We start from the raw sequence: 23,006 nt of genomic DNA on the forward strand, positions 1-23,006 counted from the left end.
TGGCCTGTCATAGGAGAATCTGGGACAATGTGGTTATTACTGTTTCCTTCTCCACTTTGTCTTTAAGCTTGTATAACACATATGCTTCTCAGTAGAAAACTCTCTCCCTCCTCCTACTTTAAGCCACAGGTTCTGCATCAGCCACTCCTCCTTCTCCAAAACGTCTACTTGTGGAGTCACACTCCAGCCCGAATCTGGAGTGGGGCTCCAACATCAATGTTGACAATTCAGGAGTTTTAAGGATTCTCTCTTTGCCTTGTTTCTCAGAAAAACTAATTCCCTCTATCTCCCTCTGCCATCTCAAACTTCCCCTTAAAAGCTATCAAAAAGTTTTGAATCTTTGCAACACTGAATAACTAGGAATGGAGAGGGAAAGTCAGAGTTTCAGCAACAGACAGTGAATCTGATTTCTTTTCTACATATATTGCTGGAGGACCTCTTTCAGATCGACTTTACTAGAACGAAAGAGTCCTTTTCCCCCAGAAAACACATTTCCTTGATTAGTTCACATTTAACGTCTGCCACATGTCATGTTTCAGGTCATACTAGAAACATGTTTCTCTATCCAGTATCACCTTTCTCCTAATCATATACTTTACATTTTCTGGAAAGGTCAAAAGACCTGTCAAGTCTTTATAATAACTGCCACTACTCAAAATTCATACTTACTGTTATAACTGAAAATCACCTTTCCCCAAAGCTATCTTCATAGCATTTAAAAAATGTCCTTTCTTTTTGGAAATTAAAAAAAAAAATCTACTTAGCCAATTTACCCCTGCCTTACAACTTGCACTCCAACTGGACTATATCAATTTATGGGCATAAGAGAGTATATTTCCACCTTCTTCAAAGCCCTTTTGACAATCACTTGCTTTTCTGTTGGAAAAAATCAAACCCGAACTTATCAACAAGAAGACTATTATGTGAACCATCAAGGATATCTTCCCAACCTGCACGAAACCACATAAAAGTCAAATTATTTCCCCATTCTGTCATGTGCTAAAAATACTAAGAACAGAGGTCAAATGTCTCACTATGGGTTCCTTGAGCATGACCTTTGCTTGGCCCATTACCACCCACCTACTCTTTCCTGCTTCCTGTATCTGACATTTGACCTCCTAGGGTCTTATTAGTTTAGCTGAATTCCAGGCTCTGGCCTCTCTGGCCTGCTCAGTGTTGGCATGACAACTATGCTGATAATTACTCAACTCACAAAGTATGTTTTCAGCATATCTTTGGAAGAGAATATGATCTGATGTCTATTCATTATTATGTGTAAGTTCTAAATAGTTCTGAATACAATTGTTTACTCTTTCAACTACTGTACCTGAAATGGGATTAGTAGAGCCAAAATCACAGATGGAAATGAAGAAACTGCAACAAGTCTATCAGCTGAGTTTGCAGGAGGTGGCTCTATGGCAGGGAGACTGTCCTTTCTCTCCCAACAAGAAGCAAGAGGACCTAACACTTGAGAGAAGATGGCCTCACGAGCATTTCCTCCAAGCTTATAACTAGGGAAGCCTCAAGCTATGAACAGCCTATAGTCCCTCTGGCACTTGACTCAAGACAGTCTTATATTTCAATGTCTGTGTAATACTCACTGGACTCCTCATCTCCACTTCTTCCCAGAACCGCATTACTATCCAATTTAGTCAAGGTATCATCTAATGATTTGCTAGCAAATGCTCGTTGTGGCTTTTCCACGCATCTACCAGTTTTCAGAATCTTATTCTTTCCCAAACCTTCCTTCTTCTTAACAGATGACTATGCTCTCTACATTGTTGAGTTGGGAGAGACTATAAACCTTGTATTATTAATAATTTAAGTTGTTCACTGCGTCTTTTATTTTTCCTCTTTTCCTACCCGTCTTCCACTGATATAACAAGTAGAATCAAACTCCACTAAATACACAGACACGGACACACACACGCACACGCACACACACACACTTCCTTGACTCAACTATTCCTTCAAACTGTTAACCCTTTTTGCTCCTTTCTTTAACTGACAAATTTCAACAAAAACTATTCCAATTATCTCTTATTTCATCTTCCCTAATTATCTGGCCTCTACATTGTTAAATGTCATTTAAGAGTAAAAGAGGAATATACTCTTTGAAGATGGAGGGGAAGAAAACTCCCATTAAATAATCCTTTGTTCTTACATAATATCTACAGCAGCAATGGGCTTATTAGTAAACAGTTATTAGATTATGAAGCTGTATTAATCTATGTATTCAAAAGAACTTATATAGTCATTGCCAGTTACTTCAGACAGTGAAAATGAGAAGTAACAGACTCATCTTAAGTTGTAAAATAAGCATTTTATCAACCTGTATGCTAACAACCTATTCTGGGTGATAGACAAGGGGACTCCCATCTTCTCATAACCTGCTCAGCAGCTTCAAGGGCTGAAGAAATCAGTAGGATGTCACATCTGTAAAAGGCAACTATAATCCTCTGGTTGCAAAGCGTTGAATTAGAGCACACATAAAAATATGATAAAGAGAATATAGCATATCGAATCAAAGAAATTCAGTCCAAATTATACTAAGATTCAGACCATAAATGATTTCCTTTGAGAAGAAAACAAATCAAAATCAAATCTAAATTAAAAATTAAAATATAAAGCCATCTATGATAAGCAGGAACCAAGACTTAAAGATAATACATAATATACTTGAAGACTGTAATATATAAATAATGGGTTCTTTAAGGGTAGAAGGAAAGATACAATGTAACAAGTCATCAATAAGACATCAAGAAAAAAGGAAAAAACTTAAGATGGAAACAAAGAGGTTAAACAACTACAGATACAGAACTAGATAAACATCTCATCTTAATAAATATTATTATGGGATCATGGAAAGTTACTTAATCTTTGTGTCAATTTTCCCATCTGTGAAATGTATGTATCTCACCTGGCAGGGAATAAAGAAGATAATCACTTCCAAATATTTAGTGTAATTTCTAGCACATAGTAAGGCCTAACATGTTAATTATTGTCATGAATATAATCAGTATTAATACTGGTCTCCATTACAAATAAACTGGATAGTCAATCTGATTATCTATGAGTGTGAAGTACCAAAACTGAAATAAGAAACAGTAAAAAGAACATGAAAGGGACAATAACAATTAACAACTAACCAAATATAGCTGATTTCATGGGAGCTAATATCCAAAATTTTAGGGACCAGAAAATTCCTATGCCATTTAAACAGAATAAAGAACAATAAAAACCATCCCCCAATTTGTGATTTGTTTCATGCACCTGGTATAATGCTGATATCAAAACTCCACAAATACAAATATACACAAAAAACTACAGACCAAACTTACAAATATAAACATTTTACTAAACTACTGACAGACTGAGTTTGCTGCTCAATAACATACTTGAAATACATTCATCTAATACTGTATTCCAGAAATAAAAACTGGCTTAATACTAGGAAACTTGTTAATATGATTCATGGCATAAGTGGATCCAAAATAAAAACTTCATATGTGACACCTGAAAGATTGAGAAAAGACTATTTGATAAATCTCATTATCTACCCACATTTTAAAAATTAACCTAGTAAATAGAAAAAGGAGGATACTTCCATTTCATTATAAAAAGTAGCCCTAATCTCAGGGGCTGTGTATGTATACACATATACATACATACACACACACACATATAGTTAACATGTATATATAAATTCCTCTAACTTAACGAAGGAAACAAAGATTCTTATTGCACCACTATTTAACACCATTCTTAAAGTTGCAGCAAATACATTTAAATGAAGGCAGGGAAAGCTATATTCAGAGAAGGGATTGTCTCCAAGAGAAAAATATACAGGTTAAAAAACAGGGGCATGCCCAAGATGGCCAAATAGGAACAGCTCCAGCCTCCAGCTCCCAGTGTGACTGACACAGAAGATGGGTGATTTCTCATTTTCAACTGAGGTACCGGGTTCATCTCACTGGGGAGTGTCAGACAATCAGTTCTGGTCGGCTGGTGCAGCCTGAGCAGTGAGAGCTGAAGCAGGGCGACGTATCCCCTCACCTGGGAAGTGCAAGGGGGAAGGGAATCCCTTTTCCTAGCCAAGAGAAACTGAGGCACATGACACTTGGAAAATAGGGTAACTCCCACCCTAATACTGCACTTTAACAAGTGTCTTAGCAAATGGCACACCAGGAGATTATACCCCACACCTGGCCCGGAGGGTCCCACGCCCGTGGAGCCTCCCTCATTGCTAGCACAGAAGTCTGAGATCTAACTGCAAGGTGGCTGCGAGGCTGGGGGAGGGGCGCCCACCATTGCTGAGGCTTAAGTGGGTAAACAAAGCCACCGGGAAGCTCGAATTGGGTGGAGCCCACCTCAGCTCAAAGAGGCTGGCCTGCCTCTGTAGACTCCTCCTCTGGGGACAGGGCATAGCTAAACAAAAATCAACAGAAACCTCTGCAGAGGTAAATGCCCCTGTCTGATAGCTTTGAAGAGAGCAGTGGATCTCCCAGCACGGAGGTTGAGATCTGAGAAAGGACAGACTGTCTGCTCAAGTGGGTCCCTGACCCCTGAGTAGCCTAACTGGGAGACATCCCCCACTAGGTGCAGATCCACACCTCACACCTCACACGGTGGGGTACACCCCTGAGACGAAGCTTCCAGAGCAAGAATCAGACAGCAACACTCACTGTGCAGCAATATTCTATCTTCTGCAGCCTCCACTGCTGATACCCAGGCAAACAGGGTCTAGAGTGAATGTCAAGCAAATTCCAACAGACGTACAGCTGAGGGTCCTGACTGTTAGAAGGAAAACTAACAAACAGAAAGGACACCCACACCAAAACCCCATCAGTACATCACCATCATCAAAGACCAAAGGCAGATAAAACCACAAAGATGGGGAAAAAGCAGTGCAGAAAAGTTGGAAATTCAAAAAATCAGAGCGCATCTCCCCCTCCAAAGGAATGCAGCTCATTGCCAGCAACGGAACAAAGCTGGACGGAGAATGACTTTGACGAGTTGAGAGAAGAAGGCCTCAGTCGATCAAACTTCTCAGAGCTAAAGGAGGAACTATGTAACCAGTGCAAAGAAACTAAAAACCTTGAAAAAAGAATGGATGAATGGATAACTAGAATAATCAAGGCAGAGAAGACCTTAAAAGAACTGATAGAGATGAAAACCATAACACAAGAAATACGTGACAAATGCACAAGCTTCAGTAACAGACTCGATCAACTGGAAGAAAGAGTATCAGCAATTGAAGATCAAATGAATGAAATGAAGTGAGAAGAGAAATGTGGAGGAAAAAGAGTAAAAAGAAATGAACAAAGCCTCCAAGAAGTATGGGATTATGTGAAAAGACCAAATCTACGTCTGATTGGCGTGCCTGAAAGTGACGGGGAAAATGGAACCAAGTTGGAAAACACTCTGTAGGATATCATCCAGGAGAACTTCCCCAACCTAGTAAGGCAGGCCAACACCAAATTCAGGAAATACAGAGAACGCCACAAAGATACTCCTCGAGAAGAGCAACTCCAAGACACATAATTGTCAGATTCACCAAAGTTGAAATGAAGGAAAAAATCTTAAGGGCAGCCAGAGAGAAAGGTCGGGTTACACACAAAGGGAAGCCCATCAGACTAACAGCAGATCTCTCGGCAGAAACTCTACAAGCCAGAAGAGAGTGGGGGCCAATATTCAACATTCTTAAAGAAAAGAATTTTAAACCCAGAATTTCATATCCAGTCAAACTAAGTTTCATAAGTGAAGGAGAAATAAAATCCTCTACAGACAAGCAAATGCTTAGAGATTTTGTCACCACCAGGCCTGCCCTACAAGAGATCCTGAAGGAAGCACTAAACATGGGAAGGAACAACAGCTACCAGTCATTGCAAAAACACATGAAAATGTAAAGTCCATAGATGCTAGGAAGAAACTGCATCAACTAGCGAGCAAAATAACTAGCTAATATCATAATGACAGGATCAAGTTCACATATAACAATATTAACCTTAAATGTAAATGGACTAAATGGTCCAATTAAAAGACACAGACTGGCAAACTGGATAAAGAGTCAACTCATTAGTTTGCTGTATTCAGGAGACCCATCTCACATGCAGAGACACACATAGGCTCAAAATAAAGGGATGGAGGAAGATCTACCAAGCAAATGGAAAACAAAAAAAAAGCAGGGGTTGCAATACTAGTCTCTGATAAAACAGACTTTAAACCATCAAAGATCAAAAGAGACAAAAAAGGCCATTACATAATGGTAAAGGGATCAATTCATCAGGAACAGCTAATTATCCTAAATATATATGCACCCAACACAAGAGCACCCACATTCATAAACCAAGTCCTTAGAGACTTACAAAGAGACTTAGACTCCCATACAATAATAATGGGAGACTTCAACACCCCACTCTCAACATTAGACAGATCAACGAGACAGAAAGTTAACAAGGACATCCAGGAATTGAACTCAACTCTACACCAAGCGGACCTAATAGACATCTACAGAACTCTCCACTCCAAATCAACAGAATATACATTCTTCTCAGCACCACATCGCACTTATTCCAAAATTGACCACATAGTTGGAAGTAAAGCACTCCTCAGCAAATGTACAAGAACAGAAATTATAACAAACTGTCTCTCAGGCCACAGTGCAATCAAACTAGAACTCAGGACTAAGAAACTCAATCAAAACCGCTGAACTACATGGAAACTGAACAATCTGCTTCTGAATGACTACTGGGTATATAACGAAATGAAGACAGAAATAAAGATGTTCTTTGAAACTAATGAGAACAAAGCTACAACATACCAGAATCTCTGGGACACATTTAAAGCAGTGTGGAGAGGGAAATTTATAGCATTAAATGCCCACAAGAGAAAGCAAGAATTATCTAAAATTGACACCCTAACATCACAATTAAAAGAATTAGAGAAGCAAGAGCAAACACATTCAAAAGCTAGCAGAAGGCAAGAAATAACTAAGATCAGAGCAGAACTGAAGGAGATAGAGACACAAAAAGCCCTCCAAAAAATCAACGAATCCAGGAGCCGGTTTCTTGAAAAGATCAACAAAATTGATAGACCGCAAGCAAGACTAATAAAGAAGAAAAGAGATAAGAATCAAATAGACACAATAAAATGATAAAGGGGATATCACCACCGACCCTACAGAAATACAAACTACCATCAGAGAATACTATAAACACCTCTATGCAAATAAACTAGAAAACCTAGCAGAAATGGATAATTTCCTAGACACTTACACTCTCCCATGATGAAACCAGGAAGAAGTTGAATCCCTAAAGAGACCAATAGCAGGCTCTGAAATTGAGGCAATAGTTAATAGCCTACCAACCAAAAAAAGTCCAGGACCAGATGCATTCACAGCTGAATTCTACCAGAGGTACAAGGAGGAGTTGATACCATTCCTTCTGAAACTATTCCAATCAATAGAAAAAGAGGTAGTCCTCCCTAACTCATTTTACGAGGCCAACATCATCCTGATACCAAATCCTGACAGAGATACAATAAAAAAAGAGAAGTTTAGACCAATATCCCTGATGAACATCGATGCAAAAATCCTCAATAAAATACTGGCAAACTGAATCCAGCAGCACATCAAAAAGCTTATCCACCATGATCAAGTGGGCTTCATCCCTGAGATGCAAGGCTGGTTCATGATATGCAAACCAATAAACGTAATCCAGCATATAAACAGAACCAAAGACAAAAACCACATGATTATCTCAATAGATGCAGAAAAGGCCTTCGACAAAATTCAACAGCCCTTCATGCTAAAAACTCTCAATAAATTCGGTATTGATGGAACATATCTCAAAATAATAAGAGATATTTATGACAAACCCACAGCCAATATCATACGGAATGGGCAAAAACTGGAAGCATTCCCTTTGAAAACTGGCACAAGACAGGGATGCCCTCTCTCACCACTCCTAGTTTGGAAGTTCTGGCTAGGGAAATCAGGCAAGAGAAAGAAATCAAGGGTATTCCATTAGGAAAAGAAGAAGTCAAATTGTCCCTGTTTGCAGATGACATGATTGTATATTCAGAAAACCCCATTGTCTCAGCCCAAAATCTCCTTAAGCTGATAAGAAACTTCAGCAAAGTCTCAGGATACAAAATCAATGTGCAAAAATCACAAGCATTCTTATACACCAGTAACAGACAAACAGAGAGCCAAATCATGAATGAACTCCCATTCACAATAGCTTCAAAGAGAATAAAATACCTAGGAATCCAACTTACAAGGGATGTAAAGGACCTCTTCAAAGAGAACTACAAACCACTACTCAGTGAAATAAAAGAGGACACAAACAAATGGAAGAACATACCATGCACATGGATAGGAAGAATCAATATTGTGAAAATGGCCATACTGCCCAAGGTAATTTATAGATTCAATGCCATCCCCATCAAGCTACCAATGACTTTCTTCACAGAATTGGAAAAAACTGCTTTAAAGTTCATATGGAACCACAAAAGAGCCCGCATCTCCAAGACAATCCTAAGTCAAAAGAACAAAGCTGGAGGCATCACGCTACCTGACTTCAAACTATACTACAAGGCTACAGTAACCAAAACAGCATGGTACTGGTACCAAAACAGAGATCTAGACCAATGGAACAGAACAGAGTCCTCAGAAATAATATCACACATCTACAGCCATCTGATCTTTGACAAACCTGAGAGAAACAAGAAATGGGGAAAGGATTCCCTATTTAATAAATAGTGCTGGGAAAATTGGCTAGCCATAAGTAGAAAGCTGAAACTGGATCCTTTCCTTACTCCTTATATGAAAATTAATTCAAGATGGATTAGAGACTTAAATGTTAGACCTAATACCATAAAAACCCTGGAAGAAAACCTAGGTAATACCATTCAGGACATAGGCATAGACAAGGACTTCATGTCTAAAACACCAAAAGCAACAGCAACAAAAGCCAAAATTGACAAATGGGATCTCATTAAACTAAAGAGCTTCTGCACAGCAAAAGAAACTACCATCAGAGTGAACAGGAAGCCTACAGAATGGGAGAAAATTTTTGCAATCTACTCATCTGACAAAGGGCTAATATCCAGAACCTACAAAGAACTCAATCAAATTTACAAGAAAAAAACAAACAACCCCATCAAAAAGTGGGCAAAGGATATGAACAGACACTTCTCAAAAGAAGACATTCATACAGCCAACAGACACATGAAAAAATGCTCATCATCACTGGCCATCAGAGAAATGCAAATCAAAACCACAATGAGATACCATCTCACACCAGTTAGAATGGCGATCATTCAAAAGTCAGGAAACAACAGGTGCTGGAGAGGATGTGGAGAAATAGGAACACTTTTACACTGTTGGTGGGACTGTAAACTAGTTCAACCATTGTGGAAAACAGTGTGGCGATTCCTCAAGGATCTAGAACAAGAAATACCATTCGACCCAGCCATCCCATTATTGGGTATATATCCAAAGGATTATAAGTCATGCTGCTATAAAGACACATGCACACGTATGTTTATTGTGGTACTATTCACAACAGCAAAGACTTGGAATCAACCCAAATGTCCATCAGTGACAGACTGGATTAAGAAAATGTGGCACATACACACCATGGAATACTATGCAGCCATAAAAAAGGATGAGTTCGTGTCCTTTGTAGGGACATGGATGCAGCTGGAAACCATCATTCTCAGCAAACTATCGCAAGAACAGAAAACCAAATACCACATGTTCTCACTCACAGGTGGGAATTGAACAATGAGATCACTTTGACACAGGAAGGGGAGCATCACACATGGGGTCCTATTGTGGGGAGGGGGTAGGGGGGAGGGATAGCATTAGGAGATATACCTATTGTAAATGACAAGTTAATGGGTGCAGCACACCAACATGGCACATGTATACACATGTAACAAACCTGCACATCGTACACATGTACCCTAGAACTTAAAGTATAATTTAAAAAATTTTTAAAAACAGTATAGAAAGTATGATTTTTTAAATAAAAAATTGCTAAACTGTATACTTTTAAAAATAGTTAAGATGGTATACTTTATGTTGTTTTCTTACCACGAATTTTAAAAGTAAGCACATACATGGACAGAAAAAGACTGATGGTTACCCCTATAGTAAGCAATAAATCTTATTTGGCGTATCTGCATTTTCAAAGTTGAGACTAAGTGACTTCTTTTGTTTGTTTGTTTGTTTGTTTGAGAAGGAGTTTCGCTTTTGTCACCCAGGCTGGAGCACAATGGCGTGGTCTTGGCTCATTGCAACCTCTGCCTACCCCGGGATTCAAGCAATTCTCCTGCCTCAGCCTCCCAAGTAGCTGGGATTACAAGTACCTGCCACCATGCCCAGCTAATTTTCTATATCCAGTAGAGACGGGTTTTCACCATGTTGGCCAGGCTGATCTTGAACTCCTGGCTTCAGGTGATCCACCCACCTCCACCTCCCAAAGTGCTGGGATTACAGGCGTGAGCCACTGCACCCGGCCTTATCTACATTTTCAAATGGACCAATATTACGGCCCACTCTATACTGAAAGTTATCTTTTAAAAGAACTTTGCATCATTAACTATATATAAAACTACATTAAAATAAAAAAAATTTATAATAAAAGAAATCAAACAAGAAAACACAAATATACAAAACTGAAAATGAAAAAGATAATATTTACCAGATAGAAAGAATCAAGTATTTTATGAATCAAGCCCAGTTAGTTTTAAAGGTGAAGTATTTCAAAACTTTTGAAGAAAAGGTAATTCTTACATCATATACACATTTCTCAAGAGCAGCACTATACAATACGGTAACCACTAGCCACACATAGTTATTAAGCGCTTGAAATATGGCTAGTGCAACTGATGGGTAAACTTCTAATGCTATTTGATTTCAATCTATTTAAATTTAAGTAAGTGAATGTAGCTAGTGGCTACCAAATGGAGAGTGCAGCTTTAGAGGGTGGAAAAAATGAAAGCTTCCCATTTTGGTATTATGATACCAAGAAAATAATGGCCATTTTAACTTATAATGCAAGAAAATTCTGGATAAAATGCTAGTACACTGAACCTAAAAGTGTTTGAAAAGAATATGCAATGATCGAGTACTGTTTTTGTTTTTGTTTTTTTTACCTAGGAATGCAAGGACGCCTTAATAATCAGGAAATTAAATATAATTCATGATATCAATTACAGTAAGGAGAAAAATGCTATAACTTTGTCTTCAGATGCCAAGAATACATCAATAAAATTCAGTATCCATTCCTGATTATTTAAAAAAAAATACTTTCCCAGCACAATAAATAAAAGATATCATGAATCGACAGGCATCAGCAAACCTGAAACTAAAACACCAGAAGCATTTCCATTAAAGTCCGGAAGGAACTAGACAAAATAGCAACTATAATTATTATTATTTACCATATTCTTATAAGCAATATGAAAATAAAAAGAAATATGACACACAACTATTAGGAAAAAAGAATAAAATCATTATCTGTAAAAGAAAAGCAATTAAAATCAGTTGAAACTCTTAAAACTAAGAAATGACTATTAGGTTTTCACTGATTAAAATAGATTATCTCCAAACGGAAACGTTGATAATAAAGTACATTAAAAAAAAAAATCACTAGTAAGTGAATTAAAAACATTATAAAAGTAACACAAAGTCTTAAGAACCAAATTCTACTGAGCTTTCCCTTGAAATAAATTAAATCAAATTTGCTAGTAAAACTCTTCAAAGGTTTCTGACTCCTAGATTATCCCACGTGACTAAGGATTCTCACACACACACACACACACACAGATTATCAACACTGACGGAATTCCTACTGACCCAGCAACCAACCATGGCAGAACTAAAACCAGTTCAGAAAAAGGCTAATTAATATTCATTATTTTCCTCATGCTGTGAAAAGAAGAATATCATGTTTCCTCTCAGAATACGTCCCTCAACTTTTAAAGATTTAACCATATGGAAGAGATCTAAAGGAGTATATGAAAAGGCTAACGATTTGGAATCCTAATTCAATTTCCCCTCACATTTTAATAGGAGCCTGTAGCAAACATTTATTTTTAGAGATATTCTCAGCAGGGAACTGAACAAAAGGCTATTGTGTGCTAAACATGGTGAGGTATCTCTGGTCCCATCTATACTAACTTTATAAACATCAGGTTAGAATTAAATAACTTTAAACTTTAAATCAACTATTTCCAGACCACAAAATCTATTCTACACTTATCAGCACATATAAGTTCTCTAAATGACTTATAGCTGAGTTCAAATGTGAAATCTGCATTTTTCAAGTGCCAATAAAAGAACTTTCCTTTGGACTTCGAATAATGCTGAATTGTCCAAGAATGCCATATAATGTTTTCATTTCCTTTTCCAACAAAAATTTTCATCTGCACTTTATAAATTTACTGACTCCATATCAATTATGATGAAAAGCATATGGGTATCAATCATTCTGGTCTCCACTATTTTCTTATTAAATAGGAATTACAACTTTTTCTCAAAGTTTAACAAAAGTAAAAAAGATGAAGTTTACAGGCCTGCCCTGATCACTATGAACATCTCTTTATATGTGTCCTGTCATGTGTCTGTTAAAATGCAGAAGGAAACAAGAAATTATCTACGACTAGCAATGTGGTTGTTTTAAAACATATCCACAAATACTTTGACATACCTCCCATCAAAAGGCAGAGTCAGTTCCCTCCCTTTGAACATGGGCCAGGTGCAGTGACTCACTTCTAATAAACAGAATGTGGCAGAAGTGGGGCTGAAGGCTTTGAAGGCTAGGTCATAAAAACATGATATACCTTCCTCCTGGCTCTCCTTGTTGGGTCGCTCACCTGTAAAACTTAGCCACCATGCTGTAAGGAAGCCAAGCAGCCATATGGAAAGGCCTTAGTTCCACTCCCAGCCAAGGTTCCAGACAACAACTGGCATCAGCCTCCAGACATGTGCTTGAAATAGCCTCCATATGACTTTAGCCCCGGCTTTGGGCCGTCTCAGTAGACACCACATGGGGCCAGGCGTGGTGGCTCATGCCTGTAATCCCAGCACTTTGAGAGGCTGAAGAGGGTGAATCACCTGAGGCCAAGAATTTGAGAGCAGCCTGGCCAACATGGTGAAACCCCGTCTCTACTAAAAATACAAAAGTTAGCTGGGCATGGTGGTGGGTGCCTGTAATCTCCGCTACCCGGGAGGCTGAAGCTGGAGAATCTCTTGAACCCAGGAGGAAGAGGTTGCAGTGAGCCGAGATTGCTCCATTGCACTCCAGCCTGGGCAACAAGAGGGAAACTCTGTTCAAAAAAAAAAAAAGACACCACATGGAAGAGACAAGCCATTCCCACCAAACCATGCCTGAATGGCAGATGCTTGAAAAAATAAGGACTATCTGTATTTTAAGTCACTAGGCTTTGAGTGTTTTATTATGCAACAACAGGTAATTGGAGCATATAGATTATTTCAGCCAAATGCAGCCATCTTATTCTTTCCATTTCAAAACTACCTGAGAAAACAAATCTGTTTCAAAGAAAAATAAAAATGCACTGACATACCTGGTGGCAGTCAACTCACCCTAGAAAGCCAAAAGCTGGAACCCCAGCATATATTACCTGTGGCTGCCAACTAGCCTTCTCTTAGGCAGTTTTCTTCTCACCCCTTAATATACCAGACTCTTTGGCCTCTTCTGTCCTATCTTAAACTTACTCCTAGCTTTGAAAAATTGCTTTTAATAAACACCCTGGCTTATGAGACTGCTGCTACTGCCAACATATGCTACATACTTTTAATCAAGGAACAAGTAAAATTTGCCTAAAAAGGTAATCCTATGACTTTAAGGCAGGTAACCAGTTCAAGATGTTTTAATGAAGCCATTAAAATGGGTTATCCATCGAACTAAGTAATCGTATCAAAACATTTACTGTTCCTCCTAATAAACACTAGGGAGAGAAATATCCTAATTACTGAAATAAGGTTTTTAAGAAATGTTAAAAGCTAGAAGCAATCTTGAAGATAATCTAGTTTAGAACTTTTTTTAAGCCACTGGGAAACTGACAAAATCCAGGGAAGATCTTCATGACATAAGTAAAAAATGTTTACCTCACTCCATGTCCACTTAGGATGTCAACCTGTCATCATATAATGACAATTTTAGACTTCAATTCTGTTTGTATTTTACCAAAAAATTATAAATACAATTTTGTTAGTATTTTATAGCTACAGCAATAAAATATACTCCATGCAATGTTATTTAATGCTTTATCTTTAAAGTTGAGGATATATGACAAATCGCAGTTAGGATAAATAAAAGTATCCCTGGGAATCCAGTCTTCTTATAAAAAAATTAAAAGTGGCTGTTTCTATTTCTATCACAAGAAATATTAGTAATCATTGCTCCGTTTCAAATCATTTGGGAAAACAAGCCCAGTAAGGTTACATAACTGGCCTGAGGCCATATAACTAGTTAGTGGCAAAACTATGGCCGTAGTTTTGGTATACTCATCCTTCCTAGTCATGCAGGGGACTCAGTTAGATTTCAATTAATAAAAGAAAAACAATTACTATATGTTTCAATTCAAAAAGTCCCATCAAAGTGGCTGGTTGCATTCCAATTCCTTCAGTGTTACACTCAAAATCCTTCTGGTCGACTATCTTTCTCTTTAATGTAAAGGAAACAGAACCTTAACGGAGGCACCTCAGGCATCACCAGGTGAATGGAAAGCAAATGCAGCTCTAAGAGTGTGGACTGGCTATTCAAAAGCCATTCACAACCCCAGTAACTTTTGCCTTAACTACAGAGGCTGGAAGAGTAAAACGCTCAATCTCGGGCCTCCCCAGCAGCTAGGAGTGGACATATGACAAAATTACAAAAATGACAATATATACAGAAGTCACTAGAGAGGCCATTTCTTTCCAAATAAAAACATCAATCCTGTTAGAAGGTCTTGACCCTTGTACTCTCTTCCTGTGAGGAATGCGGATATGATTCACAGAGATATAAGGCCATCTTGCTTCTATGGGCACAAAAGCCACACGCTGAGCCACTGGCTCCCTGATGACACAAAAGAGTCGTGACACCAGTCCTGGACTGTCCACCCTTGGGCTTCCTACTGAGTGAAGTTTAAGACTCTGCAGTTAGTTTTCTGGTTACTTACACCTAAATACAATCCTAACTCGTATAGGAAATAAATCTGACTTTTCCTCTTCTATCTAAACAAAGTAGTTGTCCATCTGGCTTAGTCTTATATAAGTAAATTTGCTAAACAAAATTTAGTCAACTTCATCCTTACCCCATGTTGTGCTACCCTCTCACTTTTTTAAAAGATCAATAAAAGAAGTCAAGATATATCTCTTCTCTAAGAATAAATGAAAAGTTTTAGCTTATAGTAGCTTTGTCTCCCTGTACCATATGGCAGAGCCAAGGCTGCCTTGGGAAGCAGAAGAGAGAGAAATGGTTTCTCTCCTTACACACCACTTAACCTCAGTCCTGGACACCATCTAGAAATTCAGCAACAGAAAGAAAAAAGAAAACCAGAAACCAATGCATGTCACATTCTCATCCTCTACTAGGGAAAGAACACAAGCACCAGGGCTTAATTAGAGAAGATCGTATAAAAACCATTCACTCAGCAGAATACCTTTTCTTTCCCTTGAGCATCATGTTGGAGATATACCTCATGTTCCATTTAATCTGAGCAATACAGTAATCTCAAGGAAGGCTTATGAACAAAAGTAGGGTGTTTTCCATTCTTCCAATGTCCTTTTCTGATAAAGTTGGCTGTGGCAGCTTACGAAGGTATATCAAGTGTTAAGGTTAAATGACATTTTCCAAAGGGATGAAAGAAAATAGGTAACAATGATGAGAAGCTAAGCATTCTACAAATATCATGCCAAAAAATTAAAGAAAGAAAAGAATATATCTCTGTAGGTGAATGGCAACATGCTTTGGCAAATTTCTTGGATTTAAATCTATGAAATCCAGGCAAACCATTAGCTATTCTGGACCAACAGACTAGACTTTTTTTAAAAAAAGTTAAAGCTTTTTCTAAAAAGCTGAGAATTCCCAAACCAAGCAATCACTCAATAAATAGCTCCATAGCTGACAATGACCCTAAGGGTTCAGAATCTATACAGTATTCTATAATATACTCTGGATCCAAGAGAAATTTCTTCATCTGAGTCTTTAGGGTTGCACTAAGAATCCCAAAAAGTGAATTCTGCACATGAGGAGCAAAAGTCAAACAAGTGATAACATTAAGGAAATGAAGAATAATATTTACAGATATAAACCGACAATCAACTAATCTTAGCAAAGCAATGTTCAAAGGATAAAAGCATTGGGAAAAAAAGCAATGACTTTAAATAGACCTTTATATCAGAATAGTTTCCAACAATTTAGAATCTAATCTGTAGAACCAGAAATGCCTTAGTCATCTAGATTGACTTTATGTGAGCAGGAATTTCCCCTCTCACTCTGAAATAAATGGAACTTCAGCTTGGGCTACAGCACTTACAAATTACTTAAGCAAAACATTTTTAAAACAGCTACTATAATTCACAGAAAGTAACTGATCTCCATGTTAGTTACTCAAATGTACTAAGTTAAAGATACCAGGGGAAAAAAATTATCAAACTAAAGAATAAAGTTATTCCCTTCAAAAATTTCACTAAAGTTTCAGTGACAAGTTAGATAATCTCCTAAAATGGAATAAGGATATAATAAACAGCATCACCCTACCTAGCACATTTCCTGGAGGTACCTCCAGTTCTCTTCCCATCAGAAGATACAGGTTTTCCAGAGCACAGTATGCCATGTGGGGGACTAGGGGGAGGTCATCTGGTGGAGCTGAGAAGCCTAATGGTACCTGGGCAAAGCAAAATGATTGAAGACAAGTAAGGAGGCATTTGGAAGTATTAATTGGTATTTGTAAAGTTATTTTTATTCACCAGTAAGATATTGTATAGCAACATTTCATGTAAACCTGAAATATGAACATTTGAAATGGTGTGATACAACAAAAGTTTCACTTTATGAGTAAAATTTGAAATACTGAAACTTATCAAATACTAAAAAATTGTCTAGATTCCCATTTAATCATAAGCTTTATGGCTAAGTAATATAAATTCTGTTGTGACCTGGTATTGTCAGTTTAGGTGATCCCCATAACCCCTGGTTAAGTTATTTATATGAACCACGTCATACACCAGTTCTGGTGACTACTGTGCTATTATTTGAATACTTATTATTACTATTATCATTTAAAGTTGTTTTACTATTATAATGTTCTTCAAGTATTCAACAAGGGCTGGTGCTAGTGCCAAGTAACACAAAAGAATGACTTTGGAAGGGTAGTTAGATGTGATAAAAATGCCACAAAAAGGTCAGACTGCTATTATATGCTATATTGTTCATATGGAAGAGCATGCTGTGACATATTAGGAACACATTAATGAGAGAATAGAGTACATTTACAGCAAAAATATACAAGTACAAGTACATTAGATTTATTAGTTCCCTGTACATCATATTTATTCTTATGGAAATACTGTCTCAAATGATTCAAATTTTGCATTGTGTGAAGTCTTCAGAAATATATCTACCATATAAATGCAAGTACCCAGAAAGCATTTCAATTAACCAACCAACCAATCTTTGGTGCTCATAGGCCTGGGGTGCTGCCCTAATGCTATGAAGAGAAAAAATGGCTGAGATACAACATGTACAAAGATTACTAACATCACAAGCACAGAGTGTCCAACAAAAAGGTAGTATAGGCAAGTAAATCCATAAAGGTTCAGAGGAAGGTGAGGCCCCTGTGCTAGGGTAGACTCTAGAAACTTCATGAAAATGAAGGCACATGTTACATCTAAATGTATGCGTTCTGACACAATGACAACTCTCAAAGTAGCTCTAAAGATGGGCTGAGAGATAGAAAGATTATAAGAACTGAATAGAAGGAAATGGAATTATCTACACAATATGACCATCCACTTAAAACAAGCTACAGGTAAGTTGTAATTAGTAAGACAGATTAGCAAGGTGGCAAAAATGCAAGATCAATATACAAAAGTTAATTATACTTCTATAGGAATAGAAAATGCATAAATAGAATACATAGCAATAAATATAAAATATGTATATTTAAAACAATTTTTAGAATAGCAACAAAATATAAGATAGCTGGTAATAAATCTAACAAAAGTGATCAAAACGCTTCATAAATAAAACTATAAAACTTTATGAAAAACATTTAAAATGACCTAAATAAACAGATAAATAAACCTAATACATTCATGGAAGGAAAGATGCTGTATTATAAAATGCTGATTCACGCCAAATAGGTGTATGGACATAAAGTAATTCCAATCAAAGCCTCAACAGGGCTTTTCATAGAAGCTGACAAGTTGACCATAAACTTGATATACAGGAGCAAAGAGTCAGGAACAAACAAGACACTAACAAAGAAAAACATGGTAAAGGGATTTGGTCTTTTTGATGTCAAAACACTGAAAAATGAAAACAGCACTGAACAGAGACAGTTAGAGACAACCAGAAAAAATAAAATTAGTCCAGAAACAGATCTATGTACATAAGTAACAATCTGATTTATGACAGAGTGGACAAGGCAAATTAGTGGATAAAGATGGACTATTCAATAATGTTGTAACAGCTGGATATTTATATGAGGAAAAAATGAACCTGGATCCCTTCTTCACAAACATTGAATCAAATATTTAAACATGAAAGGTAAAATATTAAACTTTAGAAGGAAACATAAGAGAAAGTTTTGTGACTTCAATATAGACTTAGATTCAATGTTCTTAAGATGCAAAAAGCAAAACCCATAAAATAATGATAATTCGACTGCATTTAAATTGAGAACTTCTGCCTATTAAAAGGTACCAAATGGAAAGTAAAAACAAGTTTTACACTGGAGAAGAAATTTGCAAAATTCAAAAGTGACAAGGAATTAGTATCCAGAATATACAAAGAACATCCGAAAAGCAGTATTTAAAACAATAAAGTAGCATAGTAGAAAAACAGGGAAATGACTCCAAGAACTATTAATATCTTCACACTAGAACATAAGATTGATCAATGAACATATTACAAGAGTAATAAGGAAAATGTAAACTAAAACTGCAAAGCACCATATCATACCCATCAGACTGGCACAAATCAAAAGCACAAATCAAAACTGGCACAAATCAAAAACCACATTTTGGGGAGCATGTGGAACAACTGGAACTGTTAAACGCTCCTATTGGGAGTGTAAATCAGAACTACTTCGGACAATAAATTGGAATTATCTTGTTAAGCAGATTACCAAGGCAACTCCACTATAGGTATATTCCCTAGAATGTCTTGTAAATGTGCATAAGGAGACATATACAAAAATAATCAAGGTAGCATTGCTTAGATTTGAAAAAAAAAACAAAAACAGCAAATATATTGTGACAAAAAAATCATATAATTAAAATGTACATTTAAGTAAAGGAATCCTATGCCACACTGAACAATAAACGAACTGCAGGAATAGGCATTAACATAGATTAATCTCACAATGTTAAGTTAAAAAAAAAAAAAAAGGCAAGTTGTAGAATAGCTACAGTAAAATTCCACTTATACAAAGTTTCAAAAGCATGCAAATGTGACAATATTCTTTAGAAAAGCACACTCGGGTTGTAAAACTATAAAGAAAAGCAAGAGAAGGATGTGGCAGACAGACGAAAGGTGCCCCTCCCATGATGCCTGCTTCCTGGTGTTCACGCCTTTGTTTTGAAGCCTCCTTCCCGTGTGAGTGGGACCTGTGACTTGCTTCTTCTAAAAAACAGAATATGGCAAAGGTGATGAGATGTCACACTGTGATTCTATACCATCATACAGGACTCTGTCTTGCTAGGAGACTCCTTCTAGTCTCTTATATGGCTTGATGAAGTAAGCCTCCAAGTTGGGAAGGTCCACATGACAAGAAACTGTAGGTGGCCTCTAGGAGCTGAGGGAAGCCAAAGGCCAGAAAAATCCAGGACTCTCAGTTCTACAGGTGCAAATATATGAATTCTGACAACAACCTTTAGTGAGCTTGGAAGCAGGTTCTTCATCAGTCAGTCCTCCAGATGAGAATGCACCCTGGCCAACATTCTGGTCATGGCTTTGTGAGACCCTAAGGAGAAGATGTAGCTAAGCCATGTGTGGTTTTCTAACTCACAGAAACTGTGAGATGGTAAAATGTGTAATGTTTCAAGCTGCTAAATTTGCTGTAATCTGTAATATGCAGTAACAGAAAACTAACACAAAGGATGAACACAAATTCTGGGTAGGGGTTACTCTGAGGGTAGGTCTGAAATATTTCAGGTTTCTTTTTTAAGCAGTTGGAATTAGGTTTTATGGTGCTCTGATTACTGAAATAAGAAGCTATTTGAGCTGTCAATGTATTGTATCATTCCTGCTTAAGACATGAGACACATAAGCAACTGATTTCAACCTGTAGTAAAGAAACACTATGCAGAGATAAACTGGATTGTTCACGGAATTTGTAATGCCAAATAAATCAATGTTTCACTAAATACAAATTTCTGGCTCATTTACCTTCACAAAAAAAGAAAAAAATTAACTGATACTTGGCCCTTACTGATAAACTACAAACTATCAATTATGTCCAAGCCAAGATAATCATAGATGAGTTTTTATATATAGTATATCACTTTCAGACTCCCATAAAATATAACCCTATACACACCAAGTGCTATGATCTTTCTTGCTAAATTAGAACATGCCAAAGCTCAACAAGGAAGGCTTAACTGCCAGCAGCATTGCACTCTCCAAGGATTAAACTGCTAAAACTCATGGAATAAGCATTCAAGGCAAAGAAAAATCGACAACGGATTTTCTTCAACTGCTACCTCCTTCTCTCTCACTTGTAGCCAAGTACCAAAGCTTCCCTGGTTTATCTACAGACAGGCTGCTTCCTGGACAGAGAGGAGCACGTGTTTCTCTGCTCATGATGCTCCACAGTGCCAGCTGACAATTTCCTAGCTTACTGCTTTGTGCTGATCCAGACTGGCTACTTGGACTTCTGGCACTGTCTTCATCCTATGACCTCTATTATTTAATTACGATATAATTACAATGCATATATCTTGCTTACTTCCAAAAATGTTCTGAGACATCTCTAGCCTGTGATCTCTGTTTGCCCCTTGGCTCAGGCATTTTTAGATGCTGCCTGTTCACCTATTTACAGACCCTCCTGACCAGACTCAGGGTCAGCGTGCCATGCAACTCCTGCCTATCCCCTGCTCACGGCCCAACCTTTGGCCTGAGCCAGCTAGTTTTTGGATCTTCCTATTTCTCAAAGATTGGCCATTGCCCTGGCTCCAGCATGACATCTGCTCTTATCAGTTCTTTTCTCTAACCACAAGGTGATTCTTGCCTAGAAGAGAAAAGCCTTATAATTAAATAAGGCCTGAAAATTTGGTCCACATACTGATTTGGTTTCCTTAATGCTACTGAGACATACATGACAAACGTTATCAAAGCAACACAAACGGAGACACAGTCACTCAAGTGTGCCCTTCCAGAGACAAAATAAATCTACCAATAAGATCATCGCCAGTCCCAACAAAATGTGAAAAGATATCAGACCCTTGAGAAACAATATCTAAATATTTTACTTTCAATTCTTACCCTTTGTAAAAACTCAAGAGGACTGTATTTGGGCCCCAAGACGAAAATTTTCTTTCCTCTTCGAGCCACACCACTGAACACTTGAGCAAATGCAATAAAAGACTCTTGGTTGTCTTCTTCCTGGAGCACAGGTTTAGGGGTCATACTTTCCACCTGTTGCTCGTCACCTGCCAGAAACAAAAAGATAATTAGTGCCAAGAATGCTCTCTTAATTCAAGAACTGTCTGGAAACACAGAAGGAAGAGTGAATATGATGTTTGGTCCAGTTTCAGAAAAAAAGAAAACAAACCAAAACACCAAGAATGGAAAGAATATTGATGAAAACTATGATTAAAGCTTAAAAAGCTCAAGAACTAAAGGATGAGTGTCCCAAGTTAAGCAAAAAGGCAAACACTTTGCAACAGAGCCTACTTAGGAAAGTTATACCTCTTGGTTCCTCTCCTTTTGGACATGTTTCAAGGGCACTGCCATCTTGGTTGGGCTCCAAGGGTGCCTGTCCCTGTGCTGCTGCAAGCTTCTCTGCATACCTTTGTCTTGCACACTTACGTCTCTGAGCAATTTCTTCTTGAGTGACAGGCCTATAGGATATCACAAATATGTTATCATCTGGCAACATCAAGCATCTCTCAGTTTAGTGAAGCAGGGAAACAGCAAGTATTGATATGGCTGGGTAAGATGAAGATTGGTCCCAGCTGCATTCCAGGCAGTTTTCTCCAAGTCCTCTCCCTGTCTGTAGCAACAGGAGAGGGCCTATCAGCCTCTCTCTAATAATGCTGTGTCCCAACTATTCTGAGCTTATGAACTGACATGCAAGAGCCCAAGTCCCTATCTGGAGCAATGTACAATAGTATGGAACCTTTCTCAGATGCCTATATTCCTTCTGGAAAAGGCAAAGAACAGGAAGAAGGAAGGGAAAGAGTGACAGATATCAGGGTTTGGAACAACCCTGGCAGGGAAACAAGCATAAGGCCTCAATAACCGGGGTTCAAGAGGAAGGGTTCAAGGTCAGGATGAGTACTGGCAATTCATCAGGACTAGAAGGTCAAACTGAAATATCAGCCACTGTGTTAGACCCAAGAAGTGCCACCACAGAAAAGGCAGGGTGTGGGTGTGTATATGTGGTTTTCCCTGGGGATGAGAATGAGAGGGTGTGGAGAAGGTAATTAAGCTATTTTTCCTAAAGAATTACCCTCATGTCTGTCAGGATATAGAGAAGGCATTCAGAGTTTTATTTTTTTTTATTTTTATTTTTTTTTGTATTTTATTTTTTTTTTTTTT

General features: G+C 37.7%; 1 protein-coding gene across 1 annotated transcript in view; it reads right to left on the minus strand.

Annotated features, from left to right (window-relative positions):
* LOC112629132 (elongation factor-like GTPase 1) overlaps positions 1 to 23,006 on the minus strand; it is a 124,463-nt gene that overhangs the window by 47,898 nt on the left and 53,559 nt on the right. Inside the window, 3 exon segments of the mRNA XM_025392621.1 lie at positions 16,782 to 16,908; positions 21,729 to 21,895; positions 22,155 to 22,306. Of these exon segments, the coding sequence (XP_025248406.1) occupies positions 16,782 to 16,908; positions 21,729 to 21,895; positions 22,155 to 22,306 (446 nt within the window).

The sequence above is a fragment of the Theropithecus gelada genome, chromosome 7b, assembly GCF_003255815.1.
Source record: "Theropithecus gelada isolate Dixy chromosome 7b, Tgel_1.0, whole genome shotgun sequence".
NCBI lineage: Eukaryota > Metazoa > Chordata > Mammalia > Primates > Cercopithecidae > Theropithecus > Theropithecus gelada.